A 25519-nucleotide genomic window follows, 5' to 3' on the forward strand; every position below is an offset into this window, starting at 1 on the left:
CAGGTTTCTTTGCACGAACTATGTTTGTCACATTCTGTCCATCTCAATTTCATTTTATTTCTTCTAAGAAGCTCAGGCGCTATTACAGCTTTCTACTCCCCCTTTTTATCCTCACAGCAACCCTTTTTGTCAGGCTGAGGCAGAAGAACTGCCCACGGTGATCCAGTAAGATTCATGGTAAAGCAAAGATTTGAACAAGGATTGCTTCCATTCTAGTGTGACACCCTACCCACTACACCATGCCAGTTTTCAAAATAGTTTCACCATAAAATATTGTACACCATGGAGCAAGCAAACAAAACTCCAGCAATGCTTGAAATATAGGTTGAAAAACCATCCGCACCCAACTTACTTCTTTCCATCTCACTTCATCCTGAAATCTGATGATTATTTTAACACGCCTGCCACCTTCTTTCCGAGAAGAACCATCACCAGGATCATCTAGCAGCATGTCTGTAATACAATACATGAACTCTCTGTTAGTTATTGAGAATCACACATGATGTTCTTGACTTATAATGCAGAGGCCCTTTCAGCCCCTAGTGAATATACACACTGGTGTATATCGGCTTGATTAGCACAATGTATTCTGCATCTGTTAGACTCAACACAGAATAGTGAAACCCTGCCACCTCATTACTGAAAATCTGTCTGAACTTCCACTTTGATTTTTGAATCTAGCTTTGCAACTGAGTGGTCTACATACTCACTTGACAGGATTCTCAAGCTACTTAAGCTTATATCCGCTTACAGAATAGCAGAATACATGTATGTTCTGATACAATGTCAAGATATCCCAAAGAAGTGCTAAAAAAGCAAAATAAATTACAACTGAGTTTTCTTTTTAAAAATATCTAGAAAATGAGTTACATGACTTTAAAAACATTTCCGAGTAGCTGAAGTCATATACAGAGTACTGCAGTCTGAAGCAAAAGAGGGCTGCTGCTGATCTTGTAATAGATGGATTTATTCCAGTGCTTTTAAATTTTTTACAGCTGCAGGATGAAACTTGCCCATTGCCCTTTACATATACTCACCAAGACTAGCTGATTCTGTGAGGTTCAGGCTGTGCTGTGAGAGGCCCATAGACTGCCTTGGAGAAGATGAAATGGACACCTGAGATTGGGCCCTGCTGCAGCTGCCTTGGTTTTCAGATTTGAGCTGGTCATTTTCTGCTTTTAGTTTCTCAATCTCACTCTGAATTAGAAAAGATAAGCTGCCATTGAAGGAAATGGAAAGCACGCACCGTTGCTGCAGTTATTAGACATAGTCACGTCCTAGCAACTCCCTCCATCAAACAAAAAGAGGCAGCCTTAGAGGCATAAAATCATGCTGCGGTTAACTGATACCAGACTGGACTGGATAACTTTAATTTAACCAGATACAGAAAAACAAGATAGAGGCCAAAGAATAAAAGTTTGTCACTTCTGACAAAGAAAGGACAGCTGTTCACTTTTAGAGTAACAGCTTTAGCCTATTCTTTGGATTATGGCTGCTGTTTCATTGCGTTCATAAGGGCCCATCCAAGTGGGAGTCTTCTCTGATCCAGATGCCAGTGGGCCAGAAGGGGAGGGGCATGAGCAAACCTGGGGTTATCATGCTGAGTCATGAGCTGACTGGCAGGAAGTGAGAACTGAAGGCTGCACGAGAAGCAAAGCCAGACACTTGTGGATGGAGAGAAATAGCTGGAAGGTGAGGTGGAAGGAAAAGATAGAAAGGGAAGAAAAACAAAGAGAGGGGGCCACAAGGGTGGAAGGAAGTAAGTGATGAAGGCAGTTAGTAAGGACAGGTAGAGCTAGCATGGTATAGTGGTTAGAACAGAAGACTCTAACCAAGTTTGACTGTCCTCTCCTCCACATGAAGTCTGCTAGGTGACCTTGGGCCAGGCACAATTCTCTCAGAACTCTCTCAGCGCATGCAGAGGCAGGCAATGGCAAACTAACTTTAAACATCTCTTGCCTTGAAAACCCTACAGGCCACCATAAGTCAGCTGTGACTTGTCAACACTTTACACACAAGGAAAGGTAGGAAGAAGAAAGCCAAAAGGAAGAAAATATGATGGAGAAGAGAATATGAGGAGAAGGGGAAAAGTTAAACAAGGGGCTAGCCTTTAGAGCAAGGCCAGTATGTTCAGGTACTGTTAACCAATGACAGTTTTTAATTGTGTGACTGACAGACAATATGTGAAGCTTCCTTTTGCATACCCAACTCATTAATGAAATAGGAACTCAATGTACCCCATAGCCCTTACGTTTGCATGGTTTTTAAAATATTTTTGCTATTTTAAAATTGTTTAATGAGTCCTTTATTAATTCTAATGCATGTTTGGATGCTGCTCTGAACTCCCATGATGGATTAAAATCTGGATTTTGAACCCCATTAATTTGATTGCTTTATTAAGTTTCTGATTTTGTTGGTAAGTTTCTATAAAACAAAAAGATCACAGAAAAGAATGGATGCACTAGAACAGGAGTAGGGAACCTGCGGCTCTCCAGATGTTCAGGAACTACAATTCCCATCAGCCTCTGTCAGCATGGCCAATTGGCCATGCTGGTAGGGGCTGATGGGAATTGTAGTTCCTGAACATCTGGAGAGCCGCAGGTTCCCTACCCCTGCACTAGAATCTGACGAAGTTTGTAGTGGCTGTTCAGCACATCCTCCAAATGTATATTTTGTTGACAAGTAGTAGCAATTTTAACATCTGTGATGGAAGAGCCTTGTCTTGGTGGAAGGATAAATATAGTCTCAGGTAAATACACTGACAGAGAAGCTCTAATTTTAGGTTGCAGGTCAGGATTTTGGTGTGCCATTTCAGTTCTTTCTTACCTGCATTCTGTTCATGGCCTCCCGAAGCTGGTCGAGTTGGTGGGCGGAGCTTAGGGCCTCCAGACGGATATCAGTCAGTTTCATCTCTTTGTCTCTTAGCTCATTTCGTAACTGCATGACTGTTTCTGCTTCACTATCAGTGCATTCTGAAATCCTGGGAGGGGGGTGTTAAAAAAATACTGAGCAATTAACTCAAGAACATTAATTCTTAATAAGTTAGCATAAATGGAAAGCTTTAATGACTCGGTTTCTATGAGGTTTTGCCTAACTCCAGTTTTGAGATAAATGGGATACAATCATTAGAAACTGTCTCAGCCTGCCTCAAGGGAAACAAAAAGAGTACCTTGGCAGTTAATAGAACCAGGACACAAAACAACCATTCTGGCTGTGAACTATACTTAGCTTCAGTAGTTAAATTGCTCCGAGGGATAGCCATTCTGTGAGAAATCTATACATCCTGGAAATCCCAAGTAAATTAAGATAGTATAGACAGTAGCAGCGACTTGAAGATTGATGGGTTTGAAAAAAAAAGATTTAGCACTCAGCAGGTGTAATGCACAGCTGGGCCTCCCTCTACAGTTCTGGCAAGGTTTGGAACTCTACACCTTCTCAGACATGAAACATTCCTGTTCATTCTAAAGTGCTCAGACTTTATTAAAAAGCTTTTATTCTTCTGGCACCAGATTTCTTTTACCCTTTTTCCTTTTTATAGAGAACTGAGTTCAGTTACTTTCTTGCAAATAAAAAAGAAGCAGTAATATAGCCAGCCATTTTCTGGGATTTGTTCGTATTGAGCACATTCTGTGAATGGCATTCTTTTCAGTGTGGTCACTTTTTGTAGAATCCTAAACCAATCATTTAGCAGTGCAAAATGACAAACCAAAGACAAATCCCAGAAGACAGGTTAAAAATCTACCAGCATGAAGTGACTGGAGACTTCCAAAAATGTTATCTTCCTTTTACTAGAGCAGAAATTCTAGATCAAAGATCTGCAACAATTCCAATTGTTTCGATACTAGCATTTTTTAGACTTAACATAAATACTGCTAGATCTGCACTGGATAATAACCTCAGGCCATTTTCATGTGAGTGATTTGCCCTTGGTTTGTTGCGGTTGAAAAGGGGTTTCCCCCCCTGCTTCACCACAGCAACCTGGTGCTTTTGTGTACCCCCTGGGTTTCCCTCAACTTTTCTGCAATCTTTCCCAAACTTACTTTAGGATTGCAACAAAACCAGGCTAACTGCTATGTGGGCAGAAAACTCTGAATTTTCTGAGTCCTGCCCACAAGCAGTCATATCCTTTGCCCCAGTCCCTTTATCAGCCTTCCCCCTTCTCACATGCCATGTGGCTTTTTGAGTTTTTTTAATGGCAATTGGCATATTGATGTAAGTCTATTACTTTTTTAAAAAACTTGGAAAAAACTGCACCCCACAGAGACAGGGAGAATGTGTGGAAAGTTGCTGCCTAAAAGCCCAGCTGCCACTGTACTGCAATGGTAAATTCAGCAGCACTATGCTGTCTACAGGAAAGAACGGCCATGTGTGAAAGGTCTCAGTTAAGTGTCAAAATTCTCAGATGATCCTCTGCCGGACGGACCAACATTAATATTCTTCCTTTACAACATTATCAGGTTCTGACAGGGATAAATATTCACAGCTCTGTGGGATGCTTGTTCAGCTAAGACATAGTATGCCAACTATTTGATGCTGCTTACAAGAATGCACACTGCTCCTAACTGCCATTGGAGATTTGCCTACTTGAAATTAGAAATTATTTAGTCCAAAGATAGCGGCTAACTAGTACCATTTGTATTTTACCTACTTTGAACTACCTTACTTAAGTGTTCATCACAACACATATAACAGAATAAGCATATGGAACTCCAACATACTTGATAACTGCTCCATTACATAAAGGGAACAACAAATGGAATTGCCCTCCATCACAACAATGCAGAATTTTCCTCGTACAGATTCCTTGTGCAGTGAAGCACTTTCACAGCATTGAACTAAGAACATAAAGTCTGCTAAGGTGGAGGAATTCCAATGTCAGAAACATAAAATGCCCAAAGAACTCTGCAGCACACAATATTCTTTCTCTTCTAGTTACAAGAGAATCAATATGTATAGACTATAGCAGAACAGAATAAGACTAAGCAAGAAATACCAACAAGAAAGTAAAGGAATCATACTTTGAGTGTTGGGATAATATAGGATTTTGCTTATGTGACTTTCAGGCTAGAGATGTTTAAGTGGGAAAAATCTGGGAACCATCCACTGTCTCTATGTATTCATTGTGCTCTTCAGTATTACAACAATAGTTACCCCTAATAAGCAAACAAATTGATACGGAAGCTCAGACAGTTAGGTGCTCTGTCTTTACCTATCAGTTCTCTGCCATCTGTTGACTCTTCAGATAGTTGTCAAGACTTGTCAGTACTCATAGTAAATTGATAAAACTGACATTAAGAGATCAGAGATGAGCGAGTGTTTTAAAAAGAGAGTTGATTAAATGAAATCTAAAATGGTGGTGCCTTTATTCTTAAGAATGCAAATATCAATGACATCTACCTCTCATGATTATAGACAGTATAAAATGTATAATATTGCCTAGGGGATGGATGTTGTATATTTATATCCACATCAGTTTCTGAACTTCTTCAGAGACATTTGACAATTTCTTTAACCCAGTGGTTCTCAACCTTCCTAATGGCGCGACCCTTTAATACAGTTCCTCATGTTGTGGTGACCCCCAACCATAACATTATTTTCATTGATAATTCATAACTGTGTTTTCCGATGGTCTTAGGCGACCCCTGTGAAAGGGTCATTCGACTCCCAAAGGGGTCGCGACTCACAGGTTGAGAACCGCTGCTTTAACCCCTCCAAATCAGTCAGCTTATAACAGTCTTTCGGAGACCTAAGATATAGATTAGCAGTTGATCTAGTAGTTTTAGATATGCCTTGAATTTGTAAGCATCACTGTATAAAGAACAGCTGGGGAAAGAAAGTTAAGAGCCAAGTCCCATTTTCAATCCAGGTATATCAATAGATATAATTGTCTAGATGGCCTCATTTATGGCTATTTAAATCTGGAGACTGATAAATAAAGAACTTTCTACAGACCTGAAAAAGCCCCAACTTTGCAGAAAAAATGTAAAATCTAACCACCCCCCTTAAGAATAGATGTGCTGGTAGCTTTAAGAAACAAAAGTCCTCTCACTGGCCACTGTGGGAATTGCTAGGCAACCACAACGGTATTACTGCTGCTGAGCCTTGGTTTCTGTCAATAAAAAGCAGGAGGAGGAGCAGGGCCTTTTTCCAGGACTGTTCTGGCCTTTGAGGAAAGTTTTTGCAGATTTCTCACAGGGTAGCTGCGTCTGGTCTACTGGTCAGAACAGGGGAATACCACCCACAGGGACAGCAGCAGCAGGGAAATTACACATGGATGTTCTCATATGGAAACCACCATAGAAACACATAGCGGAGGGAGAATAATGCAGAAGTGAAGGAGAAAAGATTTTCCAGTGAAGACGTTCTGGTCAGTTCTTAATCTCCAGGTCTCCCACAGCACCAAACAAAATGGGACCCAATTCTGGAATAAATTTTATAAATGCTAACTGAACTTACAGGGAATTGGAATGAGAGGTTCTCAGCAATGGTGTTGAAATAACTGAGCAGTTGTGAGGCAGTTTTGGTGATGAAGGCAGAGAACAATCCGTCATCTCCTCAATATCTGAATGTGAAGATGCTGACTTGGGGGATTTCTTTTTACCAAAAGCTTGTTTGAAGGAGCTACGCAACTGAAAGTACATGAAAACAAAAGAGATTATGAATAAAACAAGTAATGTTTTATGCCAAGATGTAAATACCAAAACAAGGAATATCTGACATGGAACATTTTTATAATTTGTTACTTAATTCCATTTTTTAGCAGTGCAGATTAATAACCAAGTCCAGATTTTTCTTCTCTAAAGGTTTTCGCATCCTTTTAGGAAGCAAAAGAGTTTGAGGTGCTTTAAAAGTGCTGGCTGTTGAGAAGTACTTTTTGAAGTGCATCTATTCATTGCAAGACACAGCAAATGTCTTTTCAGCTCAAGGAACATTTTATGGAAGTGTTACCATGGATTGAAGTTAGGAAGTGATATGGCTCAGACAAGGTTACTGATGTTGACAGAGTTAATTATGTAAATGGACAAGTTAGCTTGGCATTTTAGAATTTAAAATACAACTTTCTTACCTCATTGACCTGCCAGAGGAAGTGCAAGCAAAAAAAAAAGGGAAGGGGAAGGAAAAAAGACAAGTTTTAACAGATAAAGCCAATGACAGGGAAAGCGCTGGATTTCTCAGGAGAACACCACCCCCACCCCAAAGTGTGCACATACTAAATAATTTTCTAAGGGTAACTTTTTAAACAGCACAGATCCCAACCTAAATTAACATTGTACTTTACCCACTGCCTTTTGCTGCCAAACACTGAATGCTGCAGAACCAGTTGTGTCACTCAAAAATAATCAGGTCATCACCATCCCTTCCCTTGCTCAAGGAGATCCGGAGCATGCCTTAGGTTCATGCACTTCAACTCTCTCTTCACAATTGTTAAGAAGTTATTCCTGACTTCTCTGTAAACCTAGCATACTGAAATTCCTGAATCCAGCATGTATTCAGGTTTAGGGGAGATTCTACACTCTAAAAATAGGATCTTCCTGATTCATTGCTACACATTGGGATGGGACTTGTGAGCCTCTGCCACACTGTCAGGGTTGTGTGGGACCAACATGACCTTCAGTCTCTCCTCTTGGTGCTTCAACAGGTCTCAGACCAGAGAGAATTAAATATACCCTTAGTTTTCCTCTTCTCTTTCTATTGCCCTCCCCTGTAGTCAGTTGGCTGACAAGTGGGCTAACATGTCCTCCCAGGCCTGAGTCCCTGAAGAGGCAAACTCCTTGGAGTAAGCCCGTCTCTTCCTCCTCCTGTCTTTCAGACAGTTGTTCCATCCTCCTGGGTTGACTGGCAACAGCTATTGCCAATCAGGCTCCGTCAGCCTCCGTCTTTGCCCTCCATCTTACTTAAATGCCTGTTCTACTTCTTCCCATCCAGCTACTTCCAGTGCATTAAGGCTGACGGCTATCCCAAAAGGTGGCTGTTCCTCCCTTGAGAGAGCCCTGCTTCACTGGGTCTAGCACCTGGCGGGTAGACTGACCTGCTGAATTCTACTGTCTGCAGGCTGTTGCTATGTAGGCTGCTCCAGTTGGTTCTCTCCCCTTCACCTCTGATAAGTACAAGGGTTCTGGGGCTATTTGGCCTATTTGGCCTGGAAAAGACTATTTGGCCTTAATACTTTCTTTAGGAACAAAGTCATCTTGGATAGAAAACAGTGTTCACTTATCTGTATACAAAACACATCAACACCTAGGGGTTGAAGGAACTACAGGAACTAAGGTTTTCAGTTTATACTACAAGAAGAGCACCAGCACCAAGGCAGAAGTGGTCTCACAAAAATGGAGTTTTATATTGGTACCTTTCCTCCAGCACATGGGACCTTGCATATAATAAAGGGTGAAGCAATGAAGGAATAGGAAGTGAAAAATTATTATTTAAAAGCCTTGTGGATATTATTTCCAGCACAGATTAAGCTCAATAAGCAATATATTCATTTCACAATTTTCATGATAATAAAGAGAGAGCCCAAGACATAATGAACGTAATTAATACATTTGTCAGAATATTATACTTGTTGTTCTCAAGAAACCAAGGTATGTATGAAACATTCTCTTTATGAATTTTACAATACATTTCTCTCCACCAAAATTACTGCCAGCAATCTGGTAAATTTTATCAATATTTGTGTTTAAGATAAAATCTACACATCCTTTTTTTTGTAAGCAGAAAACCAGTATAAAACTACTACATAAAAGTATTTCTCCAAGAAAATATTCACTAATACTATAGTGTAATTTAAACTTCCATTTTTAGGGCCAAACTACACATTATGTAGAAGATCTGTAGTTGGATCATCTGTAACTAGATTGTAAATACACTGGATATTTGTTCATTGAAGTACAACTCCAGGTACCTACTTATGTAACCGAAGCAGTGTTTCAGGCTGCTGTTAAACTTGAAGGAGGAAAAGCAGGAAAAGTTTCCCTTTACAGAGCAAACAGCATCATGAAAATGCCACAGAGATAGGAATGAACACTATCAACTCTGCTGCTCCCAGGAAACTACTAGTTGTACATGGCTGTATTTCAGTAAACAAAAATGGCTCTCTAACATAATGTTTAGTCTGGCCCTCAGCCATTTGCACTTAAGATTTTATTAAGTCCTCAAAATAGGTACACGATTTTTAAAAAATGCCTAGAATGCCCATCATAACTAAGGGCAGGGCTTATTTGGCCCATATAACAAATTTTCGAGGATGTTGGTTAACAGTCTCAAATGTATGTGATATGCTCGATTGAAACATACCCAGTTTTTTCTTTTCTTTTTCTTGGAATCACATTCTATGTTGCTTCCCACGCTGGAATGGCTGGTGGCACTGTTAATGCTAGACACACTGTCTGAAGAATGTTGTCTTCGGATCCGTAAATCAGTGGTTTGAGCAGTCCCACTTCCTATATACCAATACAGATTTATTGTAATATACCCACTTTTCTGCATATGGCTCTCTGCACCACACACCTGGATCAGCTGAACATACACAAAATAGTTGCTTATGTGCAAGTAACATATATGAGCTTGAAAGTTATCTTTGCACAAGTTGATTTATAGAACTGGTAAAAACCGTGAAAGATTTGTAGGGCTAGAACTTTGCATTATAACAAAGTTTCTGAACAAATTGTTGCACAAAGCTGTTGCCCTTTTCTTGAACTTGTATTTACAGAGTGTATGATTGCTGTTTTATTAAATGGCATTTTCCAGAGCAGCAACATCCATGCAGACAATGGCTTAGAGGTGACCTAGAGAGCACCTCGGTTTCTCCTCTGCTTCGACATCTGTGAACAAACCTCGTGAGCAACAAGTGCAAAATTATTTGAAAAGTGTCAGCCTCAAAAGCTTGGCCTCCTTCCCTCTTACCTGAGTGAAAGCCCAATGTCTGGATACTAGCCGCATAAGCGACAGGGACCTTAGGTTTCCACCTGGCTTCTCTCTTTCTGGCATGCCAGAAGGAGCCACCTCCTCCTCGGCTAGATCCTGAGCTCTCCATTTATCCTTTGCCCAGTGCTTCTCTGAAGGACTGCTCTACCCTTCTCCTACTCCTCACCCCTGTTCCCTGTGTTCATTAACTCTCTAGGCAATTCTGCACAGGCCAATAAACACAAGTGAAGGACAATAAAACACCATTGGGGGGGGGGGGGCTTAGCACAGATCTTGCCCCTAAAAAAATCTGCCATGTGTTACTTCTCCCAAACCTGGTTTTTGGAGCATCGCGCTATCAAAAATCCTGGGTTGCAGCCACTCATGAGTGAATGGCTGGGAAGGTGCTTTACTTGCCTCCATTTTCCTTTTAAAAAAAATGTGTGGCTTCCATCTGTGTAGCTACGCAGGTGCAGATGGTTGTATAGTGAGACATCAACATGGCTGTGGAGGTTCATTTGTGCATGCCTGTGTAGCTACACATTGGCAGGAAGTAAATTAAAAGGAGACATGTCTTCATCCGAAGGCGCTACAGCAACTTGGATTGTTTCCATGGGCTCCAATCGCTGCCTGCATGGATGCATGTGAACACGAAAGCATATTACTTTATCCCGATTGCAACCTGTTACACATTTGCTGTGAGGAAGGGGCCACTGATTCTCTCCCTAGCCCTGCCTCTGAGACAGCTGGGTCTCCATACCCCTCCATTCCCTTCTCTATGCTCTCTTAATTTCGGCTCCCTGACTTCTTCCTGGTGATGTAGTGGCTGTGTCCTGCTCCCCTACTTTTCCTTTCCTGTGTTTCCCAGGCAAGAGTCAGCAGCCTTTATGTTGAGCCCAGGCTTCACAGTCGGCCTTGTCTCTCAGCAAAGAGACAGGCCTCCTTCAGGAAGTCCTCCAAAGTGTCCTCCATCAGCCTCCTACCAAGTATGCTGGTAAGGGGGGATCCTGAAGAAGGGGTCTTGTTCCTCCCAAACTCCTCATTGGGATTTCAATGGCCAACTCTGGGAGGTCAGTGACACTCTCACTTGGCCTGACCTGCCGTGTTTTGTCTGCAGTCAGGTTCTTGCTGCTGGACTGGCTCTAGCTGCCACTATGAGAGAGAGGCTTGCTGCCTTGAGGAAATGCTAGAGGGGAGAGCTGGAGCAGCTGATGACCCGGTCTATGGCCTGGTCTGAGTGAGTGGTGGGATCTGGACAGAAAGCTAAGCAAGACCCACAGCATTCTGATCCTCGTTGCCAGTAGAAGTCTGTTTAATCTGTTGTATTTTTTGAGTATAAGGAGCATACTCTACAGTAGTATTAAAGATCTGTGCCCATTCATAGTGACAATGGGCCTCCTTGTCTATGACAGGCAGTTCAAAGACAGCTTGACCATGAAACATACAGTCCATCTCTAGCACGATGTTTTGCCTCAGTTATTGCCAAAAGGATGGACATCTTCAGAGTGCTGTATTGTCATTAAAAGTGGAGTCTGCGTCTTTCCCTTACCTTTGCAGGTGAGCTCAGGTGTGTTAATTACTCCATTAATGGCAGCCTGAGCAGCAGCATTTTGTTTCTTCAGCAGCTCAATGGTTTTTCTTAACTCATTCAGTTCTGAATCCTGAAGCACCAAAAAAACCCCAAAAACAGTGTTTTCTGTGAATTCTCCAAAAAGTGGCCAAGCAGCCAGACAAACAGGGGGAGGACAGTACAGTTAATAAGATGGATAAATGTAGAATGGGTAATTTAAGGCATGTTCAAATTCAGAACCCAAGCAGTAGTCCACTGGCATTAGAAAGGCTGGATTTCTCCCAAGATTTAGGGTTTTAATGTTTTCCCCTCAAGGATAGGGTTAGGGTTAGAACACTGAACAAAATTTATATTGGAGTAGGTTTGGCTATTACTGTAATGATATAAATGAGTAGGTTTGACTATTACTATAATGATAAAATTGACCAGCACCACTTATGAGGTGTTCCTCAGTCATACTGGCTAGAGCAGGGGTCTGCAACCTGTGGCTCTCCAGATGTTCATGGGCTACATTCCCCATCAGCCCCTGCCAGCATGGCTAATTGGCCATGCTGGCAGGGGCTGATGGGAATTGTAGTCCATGATCATCTGGAGAGCCACAGGTTGCAGACCCTGGGGCTAGGGACTTGTGTGCTATATATTTTACCTCCAACTTCTGCCTACTCTGCAGCAGAAGACAAGATTCATTTCTTTCAGTCACATGGATTAACTTCACCACCCTTATTCCAAGCTCCTATGACATGCCATGCTGGCTACTCTCCCAGTGATGGCACAGTATATAGATCTCAACTAATGCACTGCAACGTATTTGTACTTAGTACTTCCATGGCCCAAACAGGGTGCTGCATGAATATGCACCCAGTCATTTAGGAAGCGTCCCAAAATGGTTGCTCTTAGGATTCAACTAATACAGGAAGCTAGTTGCATAGGGCTGCATGACTTCACAGGACCTCTGCTGCTCCATCAAAGTTATAAACCAGTAGCAAAGAAGTTGAAGCTTAAACGTGGTGGGAGTGGAGGAACTGTTGACTAGGCTAATTTTTTTCTTTTTCTTGTCAAGGCTAAGTTATTCTCACACTGCAGTCACTGGGAATGGGAACTGTAAAATATACAAGGGAATAAGGTCTGTATGGCTCTTTACTTTAAGCATCAGATATTATAATTCTATAGCATAATTTAAGATGTGCATTTGGATATTCATGAAACAAAAGTATATCCCCAAATACCTTGTTGGTATTTTCCAGATAAATTCAGTTCAACCAAATATATCTGGGATTTTTTTTTAAATACAAAAAAATGGGTCTCAGAAAAAATCCCAAAATATTTGGAATTAATGAGGAATATCATTTGCAGCCTCTCAGGACTCCCCCCCCCCCTTTATTTCTTTCTTCCTGCATCTCCTGGAACTTGATACCACCTTGCCAGACTGCTTTAGGTAAAATTCTGTGAGTTTCAAGTTCTTTTGATGTTTTTTAAAAGTTCATTCTTTGCTGGGGTTGATTTGTATCAGGTTTGCCTTTTTGGATTCTTGTATTTTGCACAGGTTAAATGTCTTGTGTTTTATATCTGTGCAGATTCTCTTGTTTTACACTGGTTAAACTTAGCAATTGCTTTTAATGGTATTCCTAAGGGGAGAGATTCTTGGGTCTTACATTTTTCCATTGTGACTTGTCCACACTTTACATACAGGGAAAGGTGGAGGAAGAAAGCTGGAAGGGAGAAAATATGATGGAGAAGAGAAGCTAAGGAGAAGGAGAAAGGTTAAACAAGGGGGTAGCCTTTAGAGCAAGGCCAGTAGGTTCAGCTTTTTATTGTGTGACTGACAGACAATACATGAAGCATATAGTAAACAATGGAGGATGGATTGGGGCACCTGTTCAGGAACCTATAGAATTGGACCCTGTGGTCCAATCAACTTGAAATTTGGTGGGTTATTTAAAGGACAGGAATCAGCAGATTCCTGGCAATCTTGGTTCCAGTACCTTTCAAAAACACCATGCCAGTCCCACAGAAAGATTCACCACAGGGAATAATGGAGCAAAAAAACAAAATCAGACCTCCCCTCTAAAAACAACAACAACAACCCTGGATTGAAATACCATATTAGTATTTGGAACTCTGGAAACTTTGAATGTTGATATTTTTTTTTTGGCTCCAGTATATCCAGATCCAAAAAATACCATTTTTTTCCCTTTTGCACACCCCTAGTATTATGCAAAACCACAATCAATGACAGTTCAAAATTGGGCAATAGATATTACTGTAATATCTAGATATTACTAGAATCTCTTCCACAGTGTTTATGAGTTCACTTGAACTTGAAACTTGCCTTCTGTTCTGCTGTCATAGTTAGGCTTTGCAGTCGAATGGTCATGTTTCCCAAGCTCTGCTCAAACGCTGCCACAAGGTGAGCCTGTAAGTTAAATTGAATTGTTTAACTGCAGGTAGTCTCTCTATTGAAATGTTTAGAAGAGGGACTGCATAATGATACAGGTGGATGCTCCATGCTAAAACATCTTTCTAAAGGGCAGGCAGGTACACCATAGCATCATCAAACCACTCTGCCAACAAGCAACGCCATGGGTGCAACTGATAGCTGTAACTCACAGCCAAGAACACAGTGACCCCACAAGTGTATGTTCTCTGACTGGAGCTGAGCCAACTGCTGTGGCCAGTATAAACACTGTTGTTTCTGATTGTCATGTACCCTTTGGGCTAACTACAGTACATTCATTCCTAGCAACTCATACCGAGGGTAGCACTTCATTTAGAACCATTTTTTCCTGAGCTCAGGAAAATTGATTGCTAGCCTCTCCCCTCTCCACATGTATATGGACTTCTGTTGGACTCCCCAGCATTGTTCCTCATCAGCACATAGCTGTCTTGTCCTAAGTAACTATTCTCACACTCCCAGTGAAAACAACTATGAAGAGTACAATAACAGTTAGATACCTGGCTCTCATTCCTTCTGTGCCCTGTAAAAACACGCCAGGCTGAGTATGTAAAGCAATTGGCAGAAAATAAAACAAGCTTAGCATTGAATTGTGGGTTGTGAAGCTGAAATGTTTACTGTAAAAATATTGAAGCAAATAATTTCTGTTTGAAAATATATGTCAAATAAAGTGCCAGCAAAGACTTCCAGGTCGATTACTAGAGAGAGGAAAAAAGTTAGTAAATCCCCAGGTAAGGATTAGAAGGAAGTGAAATATGAGTCCAAAATTATGTTTGAAATGTTCATCATTGTCCAGACCACTGTTAGTTTTCAGTTTCTGTTTTATACTCACATTGGCAGTCAATTGTGTCGTCAGAGCTGAGACTTTCTCCTGAGATGCATCCAACTCCCTCCTTAGCTTGCGAATCTGGATAGTGTATTATTGTGATAGGTTAATTTTGTTTTAACAGATGATTGCCAAAATTAAGATACAGAGAATATACATAAATAGCTGCTTTTCCCAAACAGACTGCAACAGACTGGGCACAGTTAGTTTATGTACAGGTAGCCGTGGAAAATGATTAACCAGTCTGCTGGTCCTGAATGACAAGATTTGCAGCCCGAAAGGTGCTTGCTCAGCTTTGCTCCTAGATTCTCAAGAACAGTTCACTGCCTTAGTCGTCATGCAGGATCACATAACATGGGGAGGATGCCAACTAGGCTTGGAGATATGGGTGCACCGAATCCCAGATTCGGCCTGAATCTGGATGCAATCGGGCATATTGAAACTGAGCCCTTCGGGGGAGGGCGATTTATAAACCCAATAAAAAATAATAATAATAATAATAATAATAATAATAATAATAATAATAATAATAATAATAATAATAATAATAATAATAATAATAATAATAATAATATTCAGACCAAAATCAGCCGAATATGTCCTCCCTGAATATGAATGAATATTTGGGCATTTGGGCTTGGGGGGGGGCTGGTGATTTTATGTGTTTTGGCCTGCAAGGGGGTGCATTTTTAAAACTAGCTGCACCAAAATTTTAGAGTAGCATCCGAAGACTCTCCTGATGATGTCAACCAAGTATGGTGAAGTTTGCTTCATGGGGTCCAAAGTTATGGACTTCCAAAGTAGCTGTCCCATCCCCCATTGTTTCCAATGGGGGCTACCCTTTGAGGGTCCATAACTTTGTCCCCCCTGAATCAAACTTCACCAAACACAGGTGGTATCATCAGGACAGTCTCTGGATGAGACCATGAAATTTTGGTGCCAGTAGCTTTAAAAATGTGCCCCTGACAGGCACCCCAAGAAATTTGCCCAGATTCTCTGCTCTGCAGTGCCTTGGCTCCGTTGTAGCCAATTGGAAATTACTGTGTAAGCAGGCTGCACATTTTTAAAGATAGAGGCACCAGACTTTCAAAATGGCTCCAGGAGGCCCTCCTGGTAATAGCATCCAGGCTGGGGTTTCAATTTTATGATTGAAAACATCCATCTTCAACTGATCACTGAGAGTTGTTGGCAAATAATGAGTTCATCACTGAAGATTTGTAACATAACCGTGAGTATGACACGGCCATACGTGTCACGTGATTTATATATACAGGTTTGAAAATCCATCCAGCACAAACTTTTGGAGTCATTCTCATATCCTAGTGCAAGACCTGATGATCCAAACGGACATTTTTACTTACCTATTGAAATTACAATGGGCTTACTTTAGAGGAACTAATTTGGAACCTACATAAATTCTTTCATGAACTTGCATCTTTAAATGTTATAGCAATTAGATACTAGGATAATTAGCAATGTATCACTTCTAATATGACGGTTTTGCAAATATATTGATGTACATATTGTTTTTTATAGCATAGTTGGTATATGTTGTATCTTACAAATTCAATTAAGAACAACCCTACAAGGTTGAGTTTTACAGCTTCTTCCAAGATTTTTTTTCATCCCAGGAATTAAATATAATTCAAGGCCTAATTCAAGGCCATTGAGAATGGTCAATATCAATAAACATGAATATGCAGAAAGAAAATGTAAAGCATAATCTAGTTCATGCATCATATGTGTCATGAAATACACATAGGTTATGAAGAACAGAAGTCTGCATGCCTAAAATTAAATTGGGATCTTTGATGTTTTCAAAGTTGGGAGCACTGCATCCTTAATCATTCCAAATTTTAAAATAACACTTGTCACTAAAAGTAGGCAACTTATATTATGAAAAATAATTCCTTCTTACCTCTGACTGACACTTTTCTTCAGGCTAGAAAAAATAAAAAGAGACACTGAAATCAAAGCTGAAATTAGGATTAATCATTCATTTTTTAAACTTTGCAACTTTTTATTAATGGAAAACAATGTTATACTTCTAGATATCACTAGACCGTGCACACACAGGAACTCAACATAATAGGAGGGCAGACAGCAAAATTAAATAAAACAGATCAGTGTTCAATACTTTGGCCTTTGGTTTCACAATCCTATGTCCTAATATCTGTTTCAACTATTTTGATCTAATGTGTATACTTAACACAATTAATTTTATTTTTTACCCTCTTGATAGCCATTTGGGTACAGCTGTTTACTTATGGAGCCCAACTATAGAATCAATCTCTGATTCAGTCCAGTGATCTGTAGATAACTGTTGCAAGTATGTAAAGCACACAGTTATTCTTCCAGTGAATCAATGAACAAACAGAAAGAGTGCCAGAATCACAAACGCTACATGGAAGCACCAACAAGGAAGTTTTTTTTTATACTGTTTGTCGAGAAATTGAACCCAACATTGCTTATCACTCCTTAGTGAACCATAATTCCCCTTCATGACACTCACTATGATACCAGACCCAGAGAACGTAGGTGCCCAGTGCTTAGCAACAAGATGGAGATTTCTATTCTGCAACACTCACCGTTGAATAAATAGAGGATGTGCTGGAAACCAGAGAGAGAGAGGAGCCATGCACTAAGGAAACATAAAATAAACAAATTGCTCATCTGATTGTTGTGTACATAATACACACATGACAGCAGATTATTAACTGCAGATGCTACTAGCAGGTTTAACATTTCATTAGCAGCCTATTAAAATTGCATCACCAGTCATAAACATGTTTGCTCAAAACAAATCTTTGCAGAAGTGTCAAGAAGTAAGCTGAAATAAATGGAGGCATTATACAGAATATACCCCAAAATGGTCTCAAATAATATTGCTTGATCATTTTAATGTAAACGTTTGCCTGCCCGCTATGTCTCAGACGTTACAAAAGTCATGACAGTGCATGAAAAATGAAGCAGAAGATGACTAAAAGCGGACAGAGTAAAGGTTAAACTGACCAGTCCAGTTTCACCATATGGTTGCCTGAAGCATAAACAGCAAAAGGTAGTTAAAAGGTTTTACAAATTTTGAAAGTTCAAATAGAAATACAGACAAAGACTTATAACTTTCAAGACATGCAGTGTTAGAGAAGAAACTTGAAATATATATTGACAGTTTCCCTAGGGAAGATGTAGAAAATTTTTACGGAAGGCACTTTTGAATCTAAGCAATTTCAGCTGGTTTAGCATAAACGTGCCCTTTACAAATAACTTATTCTTAACACAAAGTATAAATAAACAATGACAATGCAGAGTGCCAAATGTCAGCATCTATATCAAGATAGTCAAACAGAAGCGAAAGGGATATCAATATCGAAACCCAATTTCCCCTCCTGCCTACCCTCCTATTCTTGCTTACTATAAAGGGATGGCTAATGCTGGTGCCAAGCCTCTTCAAAGCATCAAGAAAAGCAGTCTTTCCCTAGCAAGCTTCTCTGGCTAAACCTCATTCCACATACAGAATGGAGTTCTAAACCACAGTCCATTTTTCTAATATTACATCTTGTGTGCTCAAGGTTATCAAGTTTGCCAACAGCAACTCCACTCTGGTATGCACTTCTTTAAAAGACATTCTTGTAACCTTTGAAACTAGTTTATCTTAGATATTTCCAGCTAATTTTAAAGTGACCTTTATAGGAAAATAAATTCCATGGCATTATTACAATCCCAACACAGCAAAATGATCCTAAGCAACTTAACTTTACATTCATAAAATACCAAGCATGTTTTGGTAACCCCGTAGTAGGCCAACATGCTTACATTTAAAAAAAAAATCTGAATAGAGACTAAGAAATCATTCTCACAAATAAAATGATGTAGCTCAACAGTGAATGTTGAGCTACATCTTTTATTTGCAATATTAATTTTGGAATAGAACACATTTAATTCTATATGACCTCTTATTTTCCTATTTAAAAGGTTATAATTCTCAGTGCATGCTATCCCCCCCCCCCCAAAAAAAAAGTCACCCTGGGTCCCCATTGCCACCTGGAAGTGAGGGGAAGGAGGAGGACAGGCTCCAGCACCCACCACTTGGTGCCCTATCGGCAAAGCCATTAGAGGCGTGGCTAATGCAGTTTCAGGCATCTGGACAGCAGAGCTGGAGCTGCCTGGCCATTTAAGGCCAAGTGGGGCATGGCACTTCCTTCTTGGCTCCAGCTTTCCCTGACCCTTTTCCAGCATGGTATTCGCAGTTTGGTGGGTTTGGTATGTGTCGCAGCTTGGTGGGTTGCACATGGGGACTGATCTGTTTCAGGGAGGAGGAGTCTGCGTGCCAGCCCTCCCCACTATTGGCTGCCTCCATAAGAGGCAGGGAAAGCCTCAGTGCTGCATGCCCAGGAGGGGGCTGCTAGTTGGCTCTCACTCCCAGGCAGCAAGGGGAGATCCATTCAGAGGTTAGCACCTGAATGACTTCCATGGTCATGTTGCTCCTACTTCTCCCAAGCACTTGGGCCTGGGGGAATTGGTGACCACATGTATCCTCTATGCTGCATCTCTGCTTCCTCTGACAGTAAATCAATAAACAAGCTGCGGCCTGTTTTTTATTCCACAATCAGTTGTCTTGTGTATCTTTTGGGGGCCCTTCTGCCCTTCTTGGGCAGCAATGGAGTTGCAAATGCTATCATGAATGAGACTGCAGTTTGTGGAAAGGTGAAAAAACATAGTAACTCAGTAATTATTTCATAGTTTCACACAGAACTAAAGTAGTAGCCAAAGGAAAACATTAAGTTTTAAATTATGCCATTAAATGTTCTTAATTATTGAGCTCTCTTCAGTGCCTCCACAGTAAACTTAATACTTTGCATGAGTACATACAAAGAAATAGCTAATTATCCCATAAACTTGGGCAATGTAAATTCTAATTCAGATAAGCAAATAATCAATCAACCAAATCTCATATTTTAAAGAAAACAGCTTGTTTCTGAATATCACAGCACGGATGTCCAGAAGCTTGAAAGAATCTTGCTTGAAAGACATATACTGAAAATACAATTTGATAAGTTTATTGAGGATCGTTTTTCTAATTAAATCACTGCCCAGAACCAAAGACCCCCAGGGCAGGTGACAGTATGAGGAAGAAGCCTGAAATCTGGAAGACAGAGATCTACATTTTGCAAAACAAAGTTAGGAAGTTGCCACATAGAGTTTCTGGAATTGTTAAGGCAAGAAAAGGCAAGGAGATTAAGAGGATCTAAAGGAATAAACTTTGGGAGCAAGAGGGCTTAGGAAAAATCAGAGAGGGAATCAGTAAACAATTGAAAATGGAGTCAGAGCACATAAGATATACAAAGACCAAACAGGTTACATTAAAGAGGGAACCGACTATTTATGCTGCTAGGAGTGAGACTATTTTTCCCTGGGAAAGGAAGGTTTTAACAAAGCATTTGGTGACATCTAGACTTTTGCATGGTCAACAATAATGTCATTTGACTACATGTCCTTTTTAACCATTCACTGAAATCAAAACCTGCTGAAATCAGCATCAGATTTTGGTAACAGCTCTTTTTTTAAAAAAAATACAAACAAAACCAATGTGCCATTAATGCTAAATAACTGAGTTTAATTTAGTCTTTAATTGTGGTTGGGACAATTTCTTCATCAGCTGCTTTAATTTAAACCTGGCAAATTTATTCAACTGCTGAAGAAGATCTTCATCTCACTCACCCTCTTCAAAGCCGTCCCGGAATGACCCAGAACGGCTCATTGCTCTGCTCTTTTCATCCAGCGACACTGAGCTGTTCCGGAACCGGGTGTCGCTGTAAGGATCATAAGGGCCATCCGCATTAGAAAGACTGTGTGTCCGTAGCATGGTTGGGTTAGACAAACTCATCTGGGTTGCTGTGGTGGGACTTGCTGGAAAGTGAGTCAGACAGAAAATTCACAAATCTGTTTACATCACTACCAAAAAATATTCTATTAATATAATAACCTATAATCGGTTACTATAATCGTTTTCTGAAAATAATGCATCCCTCTGAAAATTCTTTCCTGGGAAGTGCTGGATTAATCTAATGACCACACCAACAAAACTGATACCAAACTTGGTCCTGGTGAGCAAATATAAATATCTGTGCAATGTGGTCAGATAAGGAAATGGAAGCATTTTCTATAAACTGGAAGAGCTAGGGGGAAAAAGGGAAGACCTACAATAAAATTTGGTGCATATTATTCATTAGATTTAGAAAATGTAGACTCCACCTTTCTGCCCTCATCAGGGCCACCAAGGTAGCCCTGAACAACCTTGAAAAGGTAGCAGGTGACATCTGCACATGCACAGGTGTCATATGTCTAACATATTTGATTGTCTAGTAACCCAAACACTATGTAGTTTTTTTTTCCAAAACTGGCCAGGAGGAAAGAAAAAATCAAGCTGGTGGCAGATTTGGATGGGAGAAGAAATAAGTCAGGGACAGGGGGAATGGTTGAAAATGGGGAGGGGATTAAAATATCAAATTAGGAGGCAGAGCATGGGGGGAAAGGTTCAACTGACTCATGAGAGCCAGTGTGGTGTAGTGGTTAAGAGCAGATGAACTCTAATCTGGAGAATTGGGTTTCATTCCCCGCTCTGCCACTTGAGCTGTGGAAGCTTATCTGGTGAACTACATTAGCTTGTGCAACACATGCCAGAAAGGTGACCTTGAGCTAGACCAGGGGTAGGGAACCTGCGGCTCTCCAGATGTTCAGGAACTACAATTCCCATCAGCCCCAGTCTTTAGCCAATTGGCCATGCTGGCGAGCTTGATAGAAATGCTGGATTCTAATTTATCAGGCTGGGATTCCTGAGCTGGACACAGTTCTTTGGAGCTCTCTCAGCACCACCTACCTCACAGGGTGTTAGTTTTGAGAGGGGGAAGGGAAAGAAGTTTGTAAGCCCCTTTGAGTCTCCTTGCAGGACAGAACTGGGGGGGGATATAAATCCAACTCTTCTTCTTCTTCTTCAACAAAAGGAGAAGAAGTGAAAATTTGGAGAAGGGGGGGGGACATTTCTTCTTCCTTACAAGTTTCCGTCTTCTGTGTCAAGATTCTTTTGTGTGTATGTATTCTTGTCAAAAAGTTCATTTTATTTACTATTCAGGTATTCATCAGTTCCTTCAAAACATAAGATATGCTGCTCTATGAAACTACTGCTTCACTGCAGCAGTCAGCAAATTGAAATGGAGGCTGCAAGTTTCTACAAGATATACATCATAACTTGCATGCCAAGCCTATGGGTGTATTTTTTGATTTTTCATATAGTAATTATTTTTTTTCTGGTAAATTGATAAACAAGACTTAACAAATCAAACCCACACTAAGAACAAGGGGCACAAAGCGTAGATAGAGAAATCTGATATACATTTCGAATTGGCTTTCAGTGAAAGGAAACTGTGCTGTGACATCTTCAGAGGTGTCACAGCCACATCCAGTAATTCCTCCACATTCCAAATAGATAGGTAATGAATTTTCCCAGGCAGTGCAAATGGAGCTGTAGGTTAAGCATTCTGAATTGGATGAAGCTTCAGGATGTGTCAGGCCATAAAGTAAAGTAATCATCTCAAACAATTCAGCGCATTCCTTGAAAGCTCACATATAGATATGCGCTTAACGATGAGACACTGCTGCTAAATCCATTTACTCTTCCCTTCCACAATCCTTTTTCAGTTTACCAAGCTAGCACTGCCCAGTCTTTCTGATCCTTCCTCTTAACACTTTCCCTCCCACATCTTGACATTGATGTCGCTGGTTCATCTCCTTGTTTTTACACCTACCTGAAGATATAGTGGTTTGACCTAACTCTTCTTACTACATAGTTCAATGTTGCCTTCATTAATAACCACTTAATTCATCCCCCGTCCGTCCATCCCCCCCCCCCCAAAAAAAAAGCTTGGGTAGCTGTCAACATTTTATTCTGAGAAATGAACATTAAAGAGAATTGCTCATAGATGGATGAGATGAAGTGAGTTTGGACAAAAGAGCTCCTTTGTTCACTATGATATTAGAAAATACTCATGTAAGCAGAAAGAGTGTATGGTTCTTTTTTGAAGGCAGAAAACAAATTCACTGTGTTAGTTTTTTCAAAGACATCATGGACTTCTGATTATGATACACAAATAGTTTACTCACCAAGTTGGGAGAAGTTAAATCTAGTCCCAGAAGGTGAGGTTATGCTGGAACCAGAAGAAAATGGAGAGTTGGCAACAGTATCCTGAAGACCTCCCGCAGAGTGTGAACGCAGCCATTCTTTGGCCTCTTCTTGATTACGAAGTTGTGCTGATGGGGTGTACCTGTACAAACAAAGCTAGCTTTACACTTTGTTTTGACTGGATGAAACTGGACAGAAAATGACAGTCATACCTGAAGCAAGTCTCCTGCCTACTAGAGGCCTTTGCCTGAACCTTTTTTGGCTTGTACCAATACAAAGAAATGAAGGGCAGAACTTTGGGGACTGACCTCATTTTTATGAATATATAGCAGGAATATACATTTTTCGTCACATATCATTGGTTACTTTGCTTCACATGGTTATATTCACGAGTTTCCTGTAAATTTCTGCAAAATGATACCTCTCAGCATTATTTTCTATCTGATAAAAATGAACTTTTGTTTGTCAAAGCTCATAATGAAATAAATGTTACTAGTCTTTAAGGTAAAATTGAATTTTATATTATAATAAAGTTATTTCAATATTATAATAAAGTTATTTCAATATTACATATGATAACCTAGAAAGGTTGTGTCGGTTGGCTACTTTTTTCCTTTTTAGGGCTATTTTTATATTGGTATGTGCTGACAGGTTAATACATTGGAAAAATTTGTAGGTCTATTTCCAAGGCTGTGTTAAACGTCATTTGTACAAATGAATCAGAAAGTCTGGAAAACAAACAAACATATCCTTATAAATCTATGGGTTCTTGGTCATATTGTTTTGGTAAGCAACCATACAAGACCCCCCAAAAGACCTGGAAAATAACACCTTCCTCTTCAAACCATCAGCCTTGGATTCTCACTATTTGTAGTGCATGTTGATAAAATCTGGAGCCTTAAACAGGCATACAATTGTCAATCAATATGCAATAGAACAAAGTACAAATACTTACCTCTTTTGATATTCAAATGTTTCAAGTTTAAGAAATGGTATTTCTCATTAGCTGGAGACTTTAACAAGCACAGAAAACATTTCAGACCTCTCAGCTAACCTTGTTCTCCCATCCCCCCAATCTTACAAAAAGCTATGAGCTCCCAGCTCAATGCAACAATTGCAGTAGCTGCAAAGAATACATGCATAACACAGAATAAATTGCAGCTAAACTGTAAAGTACAGACTTATCCTAACAAGCTCCGCAGTTCAGCTGGAAATCAGTAGGTTTTTATGTCAGCCCAAAGTCAAAATGTTTACGTTAGCTCTCTATAGAATTGGTTGAGAACTTTGCATAGGTGTGGAGGCACACATGATTGACAGAAGGAAACATTCTCTTTTCAATTTCTCTTGAGGTCATATTACACTGCAAGTTTTATAAGCAGACGTTTATGGAGCTTCTGCTATGTTTACTGTTTTTTATTAGTTTGTTTATTTTTAAACACAGTTACAGCTCCAACTACAACTCTATAGCAAAATCTATATTCTTCTTGAACTTTCTTTTGGGACATTACACTGGGAATACTGCATCCCCTAGTTTTCCACTTTGCTCATGAAAGCTGCAAATTATTGCTTGTAAATCAAGCCCAGTGATGGCCCATGAGATGTTTTCTGAAGAGTCATCCAGCAACAGTCACAGCTCCCGCTCAAGGTCAGATGCTGTCACACGAAGAGAAGCACGTGGAGAAGGGAGGGGAGAAAGGTCCTGCTTCAGAGAGGCTGATGGGGGAAGGAGGAAAGGGAGGACATACTGCCGCCACTCACTGCAAAAGCTGAAACCACCACTATCACCAGCACTGACGGCCACAAAAGACACACAAAGCAATGCTCCAAAAACCACATGGAAAACCGCTTATGCTGTGTGGAAACACCAATACCTGAGTCCTTTCTTAGGCAAAGTGTTCCTATCAAGGTGAGGGTCACTGTAGAAAAGTTAAAAGAAAAGAACTTCAGAGAAGAACAAGAGGGGAGGATTAAAGATCAGCTTGAAAAAGAGAGTTATTTGCTATTCAAACAGCTGCATCATGGCACTTGAAAAGATAGCAAAGGCTCCTGTCAAGCCAACATGCAAAAGCCTCATAAAAGCCTGGACTGCGCTATGCAGAACATGCACAAGGGACCATGCTAAAATAAGTAAACCTATCCCCTGTGTCTTTGGACCCTTAAACCACTAAGCTGGTTGTTAGCCCTTTCCTGGTGGCAGTAAAATAATTGACGGTTGAGATCAAAGTGGTCTTGCTATTTCCATGCCAGAAAACAGCTTTTTTGCCCAAGTGTGAATGCTTCATATGAATGCTTTTAGAACATATATACATGAACAAGAGTTTGAGGCACTGTTTCTAATGACAACACTACCATGACACCTTCAAAATTCTTCATTTTGTAACTCACTGTCCTTCAGCTCCAATATAAGCACTTGAAGGTCTTCCATTTTCAAAAGGGCATAATTAGTAAAAACAATTGTTAAGCATCAAGGGCAGCCCATCTACTTTGGTGGCCCTAGAAAATCACCTGGAGTACCACAGATGGAAGAATGCTTTCTAGCACTGCTGGGAGCTGCAGTGGGCTGTTGTTTACCTCCCTTCTTGTAGGTAACTG

At 40.3% G+C, this 25519-nt stretch overlaps 1 protein-coding gene across 6 annotated transcripts in view; it reads right to left on the bottom strand.

The window, feature by feature from the left end:
- NAV2 (neuron navigator 2) overlaps positions 1-25519 on the bottom strand; it is a 325098-nt gene that overhangs the window by 29822 nt on the left and 269757 nt on the right. For 3 of the 6 annotated variants that reach the window (XM_048486861.1, XM_048486862.1, XM_048486866.1), the window contains 14 exons: positions 24799-24843; positions 22909-23069; positions 20470-20658; positions 17340-17392; positions 16670-16693; positions 14758-14832; positions 13803-13886; positions 11453-11564; positions 9295-9440; positions 7067-7075; positions 6457-6629; positions 2827-2980; positions 1038-1197; positions 353-453 (listed from right to left, as the gene is read on the bottom strand). In XM_048486861.1, coding sequence (XP_048342818.1) covers positions 353-453; positions 1038-1197; positions 2827-2980; positions 6457-6629; positions 7067-7075; positions 9295-9440; positions 11453-11564; positions 13803-13886; positions 14758-14832; positions 16670-16693; positions 17340-17392; positions 20470-20658; positions 22909-23069; positions 24799-24843 — 1486 coding nt within the window. The remainder of the gene's footprint in view (positions 1-352; positions 454-1037; positions 1198-2826; positions 2981-6456; positions 6630-7066; positions 7076-9294; positions 9441-11452; positions 11565-13802; positions 13887-14757; positions 14833-16669; positions 16694-17339; positions 17393-20469; positions 20659-22908; positions 23070-24798; positions 24844-25519) is intronic. The other 3 variants (XM_048486863.1, XM_048486864.1, XM_048486865.1) reach the window with 3 other exon arrangements.

Source organism: Sphaerodactylus townsendi, linkage group LG02 (genome assembly GCF_021028975.2).
Source record: "Sphaerodactylus townsendi isolate TG3544 linkage group LG02, MPM_Stown_v2.3, whole genome shotgun sequence".
NCBI classification, from domain to species: domain Eukaryota; kingdom Metazoa; phylum Chordata; class Lepidosauria; order Squamata; family Sphaerodactylidae; genus Sphaerodactylus; species Sphaerodactylus townsendi.